This window comes from Argiope bruennichi, chromosome 2 (assembly GCF_947563725.1).
Source record: "Argiope bruennichi chromosome 2, qqArgBrue1.1, whole genome shotgun sequence".
NCBI classification, from domain to species: Eukaryota; Metazoa; Arthropoda; class Arachnida; order Araneae; family Araneidae; genus Argiope; species Argiope bruennichi.
In genome coordinates this window covers 139428691-139443903 of record NC_079152.1, presented here as the reverse complement: position 1 = coordinate 139443903, position 15213 = coordinate 139428691, and the positions used below count along the sequence as shown (strand labels likewise).

The 15213-nt window shown below is 26.6% G+C and overlaps 1 protein-coding gene across 1 annotated transcript in view; it reads right to left on the bottom strand.

The window, feature by feature from the left end:
* The window catches only part of LOC129990699 (WD repeat and coiled-coil-containing protein-like), a 37870-nt gene that overhangs the window by 17808 nt on the left and 4849 nt on the right, over nucleotides 1–15213 (bottom strand). Inside the window, exons 3-7 of the mRNA XM_056098176.1 lie at nucleotides 12933–13114; nucleotides 11643–11766; nucleotides 9652–9718; nucleotides 8967–9031; nucleotides 8262–8406 (exon numbers count right to left, since the gene is read on the bottom strand). Of these exons, the coding sequence (XP_055954151.1) occupies nucleotides 8262–8406; nucleotides 8967–9031; nucleotides 9652–9718; nucleotides 11643–11766; nucleotides 12933–13114 (583 nt within the window). The remainder of the gene's footprint in view (nucleotides 1–8261; nucleotides 8407–8966; nucleotides 9032–9651; nucleotides 9719–11642; nucleotides 11767–12932; nucleotides 13115–15213) is intronic.

Below are 15213 nucleotides of genomic sequence, written 5' to 3'. Positions count from 1 at the left end.
ATTAAAAACTAACTTTATCGCCAAAAATCTGAGGCCAAATCCCTCCAAAAATGAATAAGGCTTCAGTTATTTTTTCCCCGCACTAATCAGGTTAGGCTTAACGTGTTTTCGATCGAATATTTCAAACGATTCTATTTATTTTCTTAGTGTTTGATGCATTTAAAATTAAAAATTGTTAATTAATCGATCTTTCGGATTCATTCTGAAGTACTTTTAAATTAAAATAAAACATGAACTAAGGAAATTGAAAATTTCTAATCTGTATTGCGTTACCCCAACTGGCGTAAAAAATTCACGCATTTGCGTTACGCCAACTGGCGTTGAAAATTCACGCATTTGCGTTACGCCAACTGGCGTTGAAAATTCACGCATGCGCTGTGTGTTCTGATTGTTGACAACTGTGTTTTCATTTTAATTGAAAGTTTAAAAATTATGTGTATTACACTGTTGTAGCTATCTCAATCTTGATCGATAAATAAAATAGACTTGACTTGACTTGATTTGCTGATTTGTTTTATTTCAGGTATAATATGTAAATAAATTGTTTTTAGGTTAGTTTAATGCTTTTGTAATTAAATTGTATTTATATCTAAAATACTATTATTAATGTGAAATTTTGGATTGATGGATGGATGGATGTTTGTTAGTCAATCACGCCAGAACGGCTGAACAGAATTGGATGAAATTTAGCTGAGAGATAGATTATAGTCTGGAATAGGACGTAGGCTACTATTTATTTCGTTTAATTGAGTGGTTAATAGTTTATTAATTAAAAATTAACTTTCCCGCCAAAAATCGCCAACTAAGTAAAGTTTCAGGGGTTTTTTTCCCCACGCCAATGAGATTAGGCTTAACATAATTTTGACTATTATTTCAAACGATTCTGTTTATTTTCTTAGTATTCGATAAATTTAAAATTAGATATTGTTAATTAATCAATCTTTCGGATTCGGTCTGCAGTATTTTTGAATTAAAATAAAACAGAATAAAGGAAATTAAAAATTTATAATCTATATTGCGTTACCCCAACTGGCGTAGAAAATTCATGCATTTGTGTTGTCCCAATTGGCGTTGAAAATTCACGCATGCGCAGGAGTAACAAAAGATAAAGCCATTGATGCTATAAATTCCAATCTCCTACTACTTTCAAGTTCAACGGACTGGATTTTGAACAATTGGTTTCCTGTTTTGTTTTATTTCAGGTACACACTTTGAATAAACTGTTTTTAGGTTAGTTTTGTGGGCTAAGCTTTGATATACAACCACTTGGTGCTTTGCGAGGTTGGTAATTTTTTGGTAGCGCTTTGTTTGAGTTTACATTGCCGTCATTTTTTTTTTTTTATGTTACTGTAATTCGAACTTTCCTGTTCATTTCCCTTGATTTTTTTTTCCTGCTGTACATATTCCCTCTGCATACATTCATTATTTTCAATTAAATTTTTTTTTTGCGTGCATTTCATTTCTTTCTTTCTTTCTTTTTTTTTTTTTTTTTTTTTTGCATTTATTGATTCCCACCCACCCTCCTATATTTCCGTTAATTTGCTGCAGCGTTCATCGAAACCTTACGACTGGCTGCTGCCGTTCGCGCCACATTCTACCATTTCGCTAAAATTTGGCAACAAACTTTTTTTTTTTTTGGCGAAAATGACTGCATATCAAAGCTGTTCCGTTGTGTGTTTTTGTAATTAAATTGTATTTATGTTAGTTATATATTTTTCATATATGCCTATAGTTTTAAATACATCGTTTTTAAGTAGTTTTTTCCCCCCACTCTAACGAGATTAGCCATAAAATATTTTAGACCAATTATTTCAAACGATTCTTTTATTTTCTTAGTGTTTGTTGCATTTAAAATTAAACATTGTTAATTAATCGATCTTTTGGATTCATTCTGAAGTACTTTTAAATTAAAATAAGACAAAATAAAGGAAATTAAAAATTTTAAATCTGCATTGCGTTATCCCAGCTGGCGTAAAAAATTCACGCATTTACTTTACCCAAAATGACGTTGGAATTAGGTGTCTTTGCAAATAAGCTTCTGCAAATTGGAGAGGGTCGTCTAGAAACGGACGCAGATGGGAAAATTCTATTTTCCGAAGAATTTTCCCATCCAGTGGCTGCAGAAGATGACCTTATCATGAAAGTTTTTCTCGATTTTGAGATTAATATAAATAATGAAGAGTGGTTGTGTGAGAGGGCAGTGCTGTCACCAAAGAACGAGTCGGTCAATAAAATAAACGAAAAAATTTTAGACATGATCGTCGGAAATTCAAAATTATACACATCCATAGACACTGAGATGGCTAATGACGATAGTACTGCCTACCTCATTGAATTCCTCAACTCCTTAGAGTTAAAAGTTGTACCTTCCCATAAGCTGGAACTTAAAGTTGGCGTACCAGTTCTACTGATCCGAAATCTGGATGCACAAAGACTGTGCAACGGCACTAGGCTTCGTATCACAGAACTTGGCAGTAATATTATAAAAGTTTATTATATTATTACAGGAGCTGCTAAAGGAGACAGCGTTTTAATTCCCCGCGTACCTATTATCCCAAATAACTTGCCATTTTGTTTCAAGAGGTTGCAATTTATCTTAAAATTGGCTTTTGCAATGACAATCAACAAATCCCAGGGCCAAACTTGCAAACTGGCAAGCATTCATTTGAGCACTCCATGCTTCTCATACGGCCAATTATATGTTGGTTGTTCACGTGTTTCAGATGCCCAAAACTTGCATGTGCTGACGGAAAATAATAAATCATTTAACGTTGTATACAAAACGATATTGGAATAAAAAAAATTTGAAATTTCCCCATAGATCTTTCAATGAGTAACAAGTTTCTTAATTATATCATATCAGACTCTGTTTTCAACAGCACCATAATGATATGGTTTGATAACATTTTACATTGTGATCAGACCGTCAGTTCTCATACATACACATCAAACTTTCCACGCGTACGAAGTCACGGGTAAAAGCTAGTTATGTGTATATATATATATATATATATATATATATATATATATATATATATATATATATATATATATATATACATATATATATATATATATATATATATATATATATATATATATATATATGGTAATATCTTGATTAAGACCTATCAAATAAAAGAATAGCGTAACAAAACAATTCTTTTATTTATAGCCTAATATATGTACGAAAAACAACTTGGTCCCATCCTAGTTAATATCATTTTACAAAAATCAAATAACAGTTGAATCACGAAATAGTTCCTTGATCAAATTGGAGAGTAGGTCATCACAAAACTGCTAACAGACTGTTAGCTGTAAATGGCTACTGCAGGGCCACTCCAGAAATCTACCGATCTTTATCGAGTGGACACTAACACCGAAGTACGAATCACACGGAGTTCCTCTATAAAATCGGGAACAACTTTACCGGAACCCGTCTTCTTTCCAAATTTTAATTCGAAGCCTTTCTCTTTTGTCCCCTCGGGATAGAAAAAAAAAAAAAAAAAAACGCATTTTATTTTTATCCTATATCTGCCTCTGGTTTCTCGTTGGTCAATTTAAGTTCCCATTCACCCAATAGTTGTTTAGCAACGCTTCCTCAATGGTCACAATCGTGGGAGTGCCTGTTAAGGATCTATCTTTGTGGCTGACCGTGTTACAGCACATGTTAAATATAATCAATTCACAGCTAACACCGGCTGAAGTGCATCTGGGTGTGACACTTAATGACAACGGTTGCTGGTGATTGATCGTTTCTAGATGACTTGAGAAGTCTCCACAAAAAGGAAAAAAATTTAGCATCTGGATGTTTTGATGTTCTTCTCCCTTGAAGACATGATGGATCTATTTGAAACGGCGGGACACACATCTGTATTCCCACATCTGGATAGCAACAAATGACCAGACACAATGACTATCCTAGTGAAAAGAATCCACATATGGTGGTCCGTATGCACTTAATTATGTGTGAGAAAATGGCTGATGATACATCTGGTCAAAATGCCAGTTACCAAGTGAGCAATGTTAATTAATTCAAGTTCATTTTAAAAATAATTAACAATCCATTTTTTGATAAAAATTGATTTTTTGACAAATCTTCCCAATCTTACTGAAGATTCACATAATAATAATAATAAAAATAGCTAATTAGATTTAAAAGACTACCATATGAATCTTAAAATATAAAGAAATCCCATTTGATAATTCGTTAATAATAAAAATATTTCAAAAAGGATTAGCACCTCATGTGATCTGATACAAATTATTCCATATTTCTTGTTAAAACGTTTAGATGCTTGTGGGAAGTAGACTATCTTAAATATTTAATAATTAAAAACTTATTAAAATTTTTATAAAAATATACTTTTTAGTGTACTTTCAAATAGAAACTTTTTATATCTCGATAATTTTTCATTTCTTAGTTTTTTTTATTTTATTCATTTTTATAATATTTATTTTTAGAAATATAATACAGTTTCGAAATCAATTTTTTTTCAAGTTTCTTATGGAATCGCACTACTCATACAGATTCAAAATTAAAGAAAATTAATCAATTAACTGATAAAGAAGCTCTGAAGATATTAAAGCAGTATAAGAGAGAAGAGACATTGCTTGCAGTTACAGATTTTGGCAACCTGAGGATACAGGCACGAACTTATTGAGATTTTCTAGAGCACTTGTCATATTAATTAAATAAAAAGTGGGAATTGGATCAGGAAATAAGAAAACATTTTAGAATGAAATTAAATGGACTAATTTAAGATAAAAATTTGGAAACCATTTATGATATAAATAAGATTTTCAAATATTATATATATCAAATTAATAAAGTTGCTAACCTTTATCTTCATTTTTTATTTCAATTTTTTGATTATATAAAATTAAAGTACGCCAATTAATTATTTCTATCTTTGCGCATTTTCTTATTTCTATCTTTGCGCATTTTCTAACTGAGGTGGATAATAATTAAAAAAATGATAGTTCATAAATCCTCAATTTTTTTTCATTAAATATCAAGTTTTATTATAAAATGAGAATCATTGAGGAAAATTATTCCTACTTATATTTCTTTTTAACTGGAATAAATAGTGCCAACATTCTTTGTACCATTGACTGAATGGTATTTTGCATACGACTGCATACTTGCAGGTTAATTTGTTAGTGAAAATGCATATTAATTAATATTTAAGTATGAAATAAAATCATTAAATTTATTATTATTAAAAATAATAATTTTAAATTATTAAATGGTCTAAATTAATTATTTAAAAATTGTTGACTTAAAAAAGTTTAAATAAGCATTTTTAAGTAAAAAAAAAGTATTAGAATAAATCGAAATAACAAATATTTTACTGTCAACAAAGTAGTAAAAAGATGCCAACACTTTTTAACACCATTTAAATATTGTTTAATTACACAGTTAGATATTTTAGAAATTAAAAATAATATTATGTCATAGAATTATAAAACAAATCATATTTTATATTTATATCTATGATTATTATATTATGTACAATCTCATGTTGTAACATTCATCTATTTATTTTATGAGCATTATAAAATAAATTGATGTTAAATATGAAATAAATAGCATATATCCGGTTAAACTATCTTGGAAATCAATTTTTTAATACATCATGTTCATTGGCCATAATGACCAGAGAGCTCAGACATTCTTGAATTATAGCAGTTTTTCACCAGCTTTAGTTTCATGAAACTTCGTTCACCGCCTGAATTTCTGATCGTTAGGCATATGTTAATTTTTAATGCAGCCATTACATTCGGAAAAGTTGATTGTACCATATTATCATACATCAGTTCATAAGAATTCTTTGCAGATACTAATTTTTCACCATTTGTTTCGAGAAGTTGTGACATGAAGAATCTAAAATGTATAATTTCATAATGAAATTCAGATTCGATATTCTATGAATAATGTTCTTAAAGTTTTTTAGCTTTCTTAATTCCGCTTTTTGTTCTTTTTGGAAACTTAACTAAATATCCAAATATTGAATAAACTTTATTATATGCTTCAAAATTAAATGCCACAAAAGTTCTGGCATAGCATATATAACACCTAATTTTGTTATGATACATAGTTTTCCTTTCGTCTAAGTATAAAATCTTCCATACTACCGTCTTCAATTTTTTTTTTTTTTTCATCTGCCTTCATCTCATAATTACCAAGCATTTCTGGTAATAAAAATACATCGGTCCAAGATTTACCACTTTTCACTACATCACGAATTTTCCCATCAGAATTAGAAAAGAAATTTATTTCTTAATTTTATATTGACCATATTTAAAGACTAACAAAGACTTTCAAACTAATCCTTTAAAATTTCTGGAAAAAATAAGTCTTATTAACCAAGCATTTCTGGTAATATAAATACATCGGTCCAAGATTTACCACTTTTCACTACATCATGAATTTTCCCATCAGAATTAGAAAAGAAATTTATTTCTTAACTTCATATTGACCACATTTAAAGACTGACAAAGACTTTCAGACTAATCCTTTAAAATTTCTGGAAATAATAAGTTTTATTATTTAAATGTAACTCACTGAACTTAAATACTTTTTTCCTCCTAAATCTAAATACTGTTTACAGAAAATAAAAGAAAAACTCATGAACTAATTGAAGAGAAAAAAAAAACTAACGTATTAAAAAGAAAAGAAAAAACAGCATAATAGAGACAAGATTAAAGGATCAACATTTAAGTGTCAATAATTTGGCTTAAATAAATGCTAGTATTCCTATACATGGGTTCACTTTAACAAAAAATCAATTATTTAGCTAATAGTAATTTTTTTTTCTGTTGAATTATAAATACTGTTCTTGTGATTTTTTTTTTTTTTTACCAAAATCATAAAATTTTTGTAATTTTTTTCATAATATACATTTTTATGAATGCTTTTAAACTAAATGTATTATTTTTTTTATTTTATTTTTTATGTTGGAAATAATTCTAAGAATACATGAAATAAGTTTCTAAGAATAATATGTCTAAATATTTCTTGTTTTTCCTAAGACCTCATAATGGAAAATTTTTAATTATTATATTATGGAATTTGAAGGGAAAAAACACATTTTTTTCTGTCATTTAAAGATATTAAATAAATATGAAAAAAATAGATGGCAAATGCCAACATTAAAAATTATCCTTTCATCTTTCAACTATTATTGATTATATTTTATAATAAATTATGCACAATTTTCTTAAAAAAATTTTGTAACATATTCAAAAAGTTATTGAATGAATTCACTTTAAATCATTTAAACATAGAAATCAATAAATATTCATGATAACTGAGAAAAATTGCATCTTTAATTTTTAAAAGCTGCATTTATTTGTCTCCAGACTTTAAAAGGTACCCAGAAAATAACTATCTCCAAAAATTTAGAAAAAAAGGGTTCCAATATCTTGTGAGTGGATAATGGAAATGTGCACAGGCAGGGAACGAAAATATGCAGAAATGGTCAAACAAAGTCATCCCCTCAGTATAAGGTCAACAGCGGATCAATATCACACTCCTTTTCTCCATGAAAGGAGAATTCTTGACTTGTGAGTTAATTAACAAATAAAAGCAATTGGATTTTACTGAACTGCAAATAAATTTGAAATAAATAAATCCTAAGAAAAATATTCTGAAATTTGAATGAAAGTTGATTTGAAGTAGAATGCTTTAGAGTACCAATATTCTTGTAAAGCAAAATAAGTTGTCTATTTGGTCCATAAAAAAAGTATTGGAATCATCATCTCAGTATGCTATATCTCACTTGATTAATAATAATATTCGAATCATATGTTATTATTAATCATATTGCAATTTATTTAGAACAAGTGGTTTTGATATATTGGTATCTTAAAAAGTTTTCGAATAACATTGCTTTAGAAATTATTTATTTATCTTTTTTTGTTTGTTTGTTTTATTTTGTGTTTCTCTTCATACTTATTTTCCTCTACATTCACTTGACACTTTTCATTTTCATTTGGTGTCTTTTTTTTTTCATCCTTAACTTTTGATTAAAGAAAAAAAAAAGTACACAAATTAGCCTACAGTGTAAAAAAATAGAAACTCAGTGATGGGAATAGATTTTGAGGCTCCTTAATCTCAAGTCACGAGGCAACCCCCTCCAACGCCTGTGTGGAAAACTGTCACTGATCATCATTATACAACATTTCTCATTTATATTTAAAAGCATTTTTTTTTCTGTGCTTCACTTAAAATTGAGTTTTTAAATTATGACACTTACCGAAGCTGCCGATGCATTAGAAACTGGCTCCAGAGCAGATGCATCATGTGAAATATTTTCTACTTGATGTCGAATGACATCGCTTAAAGGCAACTCTATGGCACAAAGCAGACGAGTTTGGTCTACAGTTTCTAGACTGCAAACTCTACAAGTAAAGACAAGAGAGATTGAAAATTATAAAGTGAAGTTATAAAGCCTAAAAAAAACTTTCCTAACAGGAAAATAAAACATAAGATATAAACAAAAATCTAATAAAATAGCATTTCATCTCTTAATGCAATTTAAAGTACAGTCCTTGTTTAATAGATTAATTTTTATAATGAAGAGATTTAAAATCTCAGTAAGGCATACACTTGTTTTTGTACTGAATTTAAATATTCCCACTTCAAAATTTAATGAAAATATATCTAAAGATCACCAGTCATTATATCAAAAATATTTGTTAATAGAAATGTCTACTGAAAACTAAACTATCTGAATGAGAATAATTGCAATGAAAATAAATTTTAAAAGCATATGTATAATCAGGAATTTTATCAAACTCATGAACTGATTAATTAAGCTAAATAGTCCATAGTCGAGAAAATACAAAAGCAAAACCTAGACACTCTAACACAGCAAGAATAACATAATTACAAAATTCCATCTTTTCAAATATCTTAAGTAAAAATAAAAAATAAAAATGTGTCATAAAAGAAAACTTACTTCCCAATAACGAAGGAAAATACAGGTTCACAAGGATCTGTAGTATCACAAGTAAAGTTATAAAACTAAAATAAAGAAAAGACTAGTTACTGATTTTACAAAATTCAGGACTAGAATTGATGGATGTTTTAAAATTGATTTAATTATTAAACAAAACTCAATTACGTTTTCATTGAGCAATTGCTACAAACAACTTTTCTTTTATAATATATGCTATAATTAATATCCTTATTACAAATCAATTCAATTAATATAAAATGCTAATGTTATAAAATTATAAAATGCAATCCAAACAATATTTTTCAACCAAAACCTTTCCTTATATACTATGTAAATATATATAATACAATAAATATTAACTGATGCACTCAATATAAAAATGCTAAAAATATTGTAAAAAATTATTAACAAATACCTAAAATGCTAATTTTAGTTCTTAGTTTTTAAATTATTTTAAGATATAATTATGTATTATAAAATTGGAAAATTTCGCTCATCTGAAATCTAATCTTTATCCAATTATCTTTAAAAACAAATTAATATTGCTGTTTAATTAATATTGTTGTTTAATAAATTAATATTGTTGTTTAATAAATTAATATTGTTGTTTAATAAATTAATATTGTTGTTTAATAAATTAATATTGTTGTTTAATATTATTATAACAACAATAAAATAAACTTACCAACAATTTAGAATGAGTGGCGAATATTAACAACGATCCAGAATAATTCCAACAACAAGAGGTAAATCTAAAAATAAAGATAAATCAATTATCTCACAAGAGAAATCAAAAACAAATTTAATCATTTTCTTGCAAAGAGAAATGGTGTCATGCACTTCTTGCAAAATACAGAATTCTGAACCTCAGAAATTTCAGATTCAAAACAATGGATTACTCAATTTAAAAGGAAATCAAAGAATTCAATAGAAATTTCATCTCCTTTTATAAGACAATTATACATCCAATTATTTTTTAAAAATATTAAAACTACAAAAAGAGCCTTGAAGTTGTTTCCCAGAAATATATTTCCCAAATGGTATGCAGATTGTTTCTGCTACTTCCTGAAGCAACAACCATTAAATACAAAAGGATTTGATCAGAAAATGAATTTTACATTTGAAATAATATTTTTTAGATCATTATTTCTTTCAAAATACAGAAAGTTGATTCATAACCATTATTTTACCATGAATAAGATTTTGCATCTGCTAACTTGGAGTTCAATTAAAAAATAGTCAATATATTAATTTAATTTCAAAATGCTACATTTCAAATTTAAGAGGAAAATAATCTTCCAAAGAATTAGATCTCTACGTCAAAAAATAACAAAACATTTTAAAGTAAAAGTTCACTACCTTATGATTACCCCAAAATCTATTAGCACCATTACTTTGAAATATATATATATATATATATATATATATATATATATATATATATATATATATATATATACAACAATTGGTATAGTTAAAAAAATTTTACAGCATGAAGAAACATAGAGGTGATATCACAGTTCTTCCTTTGCCTAGAGTTATAGTCTGGATACCTTTTGAAACTTTACATTTTCATATATACAGTCACTCTCACCCCCTCACCCCCCCAAAAAAAAACATTCACTTTGATTATAGATTTAAATTACTTTTAATTTCAACAAATACTTTTGATTCATTCTGTTTGTTTTTTCTTCATTGTAAACTTGGATTTCATGAAAATCATAATTTTATATACGTTGTTTGAAATTAATAGTGAAAGAATAGCAGGAGAGACCACTTCTATCTACATTGTCAAATGGGAAAAGGGCAAAATTTGAAACTCTTTTTTTTTTTTTTTAGTACAAAGATTAACCACTGATTACTTATTTTAAAGAAAAAGATACTTTGAATATAGAAATATTTATGATTTCATGACTAAAATGTAAATATCACAAATATAACATTTTGTCTAATAATTTTTTTGATACAATTAAGAAATGATATTAGTGAATGCATACTTTAGATAGTTTAAATCTTATTTTGCTCAAACTCTGATCTTTCAATCTGATTTTGATTTAATGAAAATAAGGAATTTATCATTTTGTGTGAATAAAATTTATTTCCTCATTTACGTTTATTCTTATAATAACTGTAAATTAAAGTGAGAACTTTTTCTCCATGTAAAAGATCACATTCTCCCTACATAAAAAAAGTATTACAATCAATGGTTAAAAAAAAAAAATTCTGTGATTATTCATATGGTTGTTTGCCTTATGTAAAATAATTTCTATTTATTTAATTACAAATATATTATATAATTTTTTACAACATGAAACAAAATCTATAAAATATTCATATCCCTAAAATATGAATTTGCATTAATAACTTTTTTAAATAAATTTCTTCTTCTTCAAACTTTACTACTATTATGCTCCAGGTAAACTCATAATATACTTGCACATAAAATACATTTTTTAAACCATATAAAAAAAATTCATGAAACTGAATTAGGATCCATTAAAAACTTTCAACAATATTAATTCACTGTTTATATTCAAGCAGAATAGCATTAAGATGAAAAATATAAGTTCATTACTACAAAAAAAAAAGATAAATATACTAGGACAAGCTATACAAAAATTAATGTTATGAAATTGATCTTTAAATTTGAAAATGAATTTGAATCAAATACAATACCTTTCAGCTCCAGAAAAACTTTTGATTTTTTCCAACGCACCCGTTTGCGAATCATTACTAAATATGAACGCTTCATTTTGACATACTGTACAAAGCACATTATTGATAGGGTGCCAGGCCAGGCCTAGATAGAAAACACACCATTTTTCAAAAATAAAGAATCAATAATCAGTTTTATTACCATTTCACAGTATTTTTTTTATTGTTTTTATTCATTTTTTTCTTCAATAGTAATTGTTCAATATAATAAGGATACAAATATTTATGTTAATTATTTTACAAAAAATTTAATGATATCTAAAAGAAAAATTTTATAAAAAAAATCAGTAATAAAAAAATTAATATTCATCTATTAACTAAGATATCGTGGTTTAAAAAAAAAACATAAGCCAAAAAGAAGAAGCAGAATATAGTTTAAATTTTTAATGTAACTATAAAAGGATTAAAATTTTCTATCTATTTGCAATGTTAGTTGAAGAGATATTTTGAATGTGTAAATTTATTCATGTAAAAAAATGACTTAGCACTACATCTCTTAAATGGTTTTTAAAAAGAAAATCCTGTACAGTATTGAAAATTTACATCATTTTACTAAAAAAAAAGGATTTTTGTAAATTTGTGTATGTCAGAAATTTTTTAACTTAGCTATAATATCAATAATGCACAAATTATATGCAAATGCTTACAAAATTTCTATTTTTTTACTTTCTATTATTTTAAAACATAATATTTATATCTGCGCTTACTTTTTTTAATGAAACAGCAGCTATAAATTATATTATGACATAAATTTATTTATGACATCAAGTTTAAAGTACATCCTCTGTTTAACTAAATACATTAATAATCCAGATAAGACATACTCAGACATTCCTAATTGTCAACATTCTCATAAAAATATGAAATTGAAAAATTGAAACTTAGTTTCATTTACAGAATTTCTTACAAACATACTGTTTAAAATTCACCTTAATATAACTATAAAAAAGGTGAATGATTTAAAAGTACTAAATTTATAACAAACCCTGAATCTCTTGAAATTTTTGAAAACTATTCTTAAATTTTTTGAGTAACATTAACACATTAATTATGCAGGCTTTTCTTTACTACATAATTGAAGAATTACTTATAAATTATTTCCACTGAAATCAATTTTATTTATGCAATTTCCTATGCTAAGTTATAACAACAAGCATTGGACGCATTTCATGCACTAAGCTGTTTTTATTTGTTGATAAATACTTTTTTTAATATAGACTATGAAACTTTCATAACTACCCTATTACTGACCTTGGCCCTGAGGCAGTGGAATTCCACATATATAAGCATCTCTGGAATTTTTGAAGGGTTCATTTATTTCCTCTTCTTTTGTTTCCCACACTGAAACTTTTAGACCAGCTTCAGATGAGGTAATAACAGCGACATAATGGCAGTTTTGGTAGCATGGACTACAACTTAAATCATGTATAAGTCTAAAAAAATCAAACATAAAATTTTGGAGATAAGTTACATTAAAATTATTCTAATAAAGTATTAATCACAATGTCCTGATTTTAAACAGTTAACAGCAACTTAATCATAAATTTCTGTTTAAGTACAGCTATTCAATATTCAAATCGTGTTGTTCTCATGAATCCTACATGGTCTAGCACAACCAATTAAGTCCTTGAATCCAAAATCCTGAAGCTTTTGTTAGTTAAAATTACCTTGAAAGACTCATGTATAATCTGAAATAGAAAGTTTGACTTTGATTTTCAAATACAGAAATACAGCTCTCTGATTCTGGCTGGAAAATTATCCAAATTAGTATTTGCTTAAAATAGAGAAAAATTCTAACATCCAAACTAACTACAGTAAGCAACATGTTGTTGAAATACACATCAGATTTTGAGTAATTCTCACTAAAAATGCAGTCAGAATATTGAAATCAAAACATGTTATAGACTGTCTTCAGTCATGAAGTACTTTGTTCCGCTAAGCCACTAGTGAGCACAATATGACTAAAAAGATTTAATGATGAATGAATTATTGTGCTGATAGCAAAAAGTAGGCTTAAGGGTTTCTCTCTTCTAATTAGAAAATGCTGAGCAAAGAATAAATATAAATTCATTCTTTCCAAAGCTGTAACTTACATTGAATTACTTGAATTAAATTGTGGTCAGATCCCCACAGAATTCTTTCATTTCATATTTTCCCAGATGGGGAAAAAAGCATATATAAATCAAAATATATATAATTTTGAAATTCTAATTAATGAGTCAATATTTTAATAGAAGATTGTCTATATGTTAGCACCTTTTGTCAAAAAGAAATATCCACTGTCTGCAAAGCAATGATCTCATTGCAACAGAAAATCATGATTTTTATCATTATAACTTATAGAATAGTTTCAAAATCAGAAAATCTATCCTTACCCACATTTTATACATAACAATTTCAGTTCTACCTGTTTTTGAATGCATTTTCATCAAAAATTAAATCAAGTTTCTTATAAACGAGTAACTATTGCACGAAATTAAAATTGCATTATTATGAATTAATAATGATAATTATTAATTATCATTATTAAGATTTAGTCAATAAGAGATTAAGATTTTAGTCAATATTGCAAAGTCATTATTTTAGTCATTTTTGTGAATTATCAATATAAAAGTATCATTTGACAAAATGGTTCAATTTTTAAAATAACTATATTTTTATATTTTCTGTTGCAGATTTAATTTTACTTTTATAATTAATTAACTCCTTTTTTAAAGACAGTTTTCAAGCAAGATATTTTGCATGAGAGTAAAACTTTTAATTACAAGTAATTAATAAGGACTGCTAAGATAGTCAATAACTGGTGAGGGGAGAAGGGTTGTTGCTTATTTCATAATTAGAGGAAACATAAATAGAAATATATATATATATATATATATATATATTGCACTATTTGTGCTTGACAGAATGTGCTTCTATACATGCTGCAGTTCCATGAAATAAAATATTTATTTTAGTAGATGTTTAATCTACAAATTATTATTTACTTATTGTTTAAAATTAAATTCTGCTCATACATATAAATTACTTTAAAAATCTATATAATCATATTTTTAAGGCACCCTGTTCAATGTGTTGAAAACTTTCTTTAGAGATGCAATTCATAACTTCAAACATGCTTCTTTTTCCTCAAAAACTTGAAATACAATTTTTTAAAATAGTAAGGGGAGGAGTTAGGAACTTTTAGTTTAAGTTTACATCATTATAATATTAAATAAAGTTGAATAATTTGCTACAGTAATTGTATAGTTTTCTTAAAAATAAATTTTGAATACAAGAAAGTTTGAAAAAAATAAGCAGAGAAAAATTTGACTTTCCAACAAATTCTTTGCAATAACCTTTAAAAGATTTTTCTCAACTTAAACAAAATTTCATAACACATTTAATGCAATTCATATCTTGCTTTAATACAAAATGCGAGTTGATTAGTTAATATCTAAATATTATGTTCTATACCCTTTTTTTTAACTACCACAATTTTTAATGTAATATAAGTAATTCTGGCTTTGAAAAAGTCTATTTATATTCTATT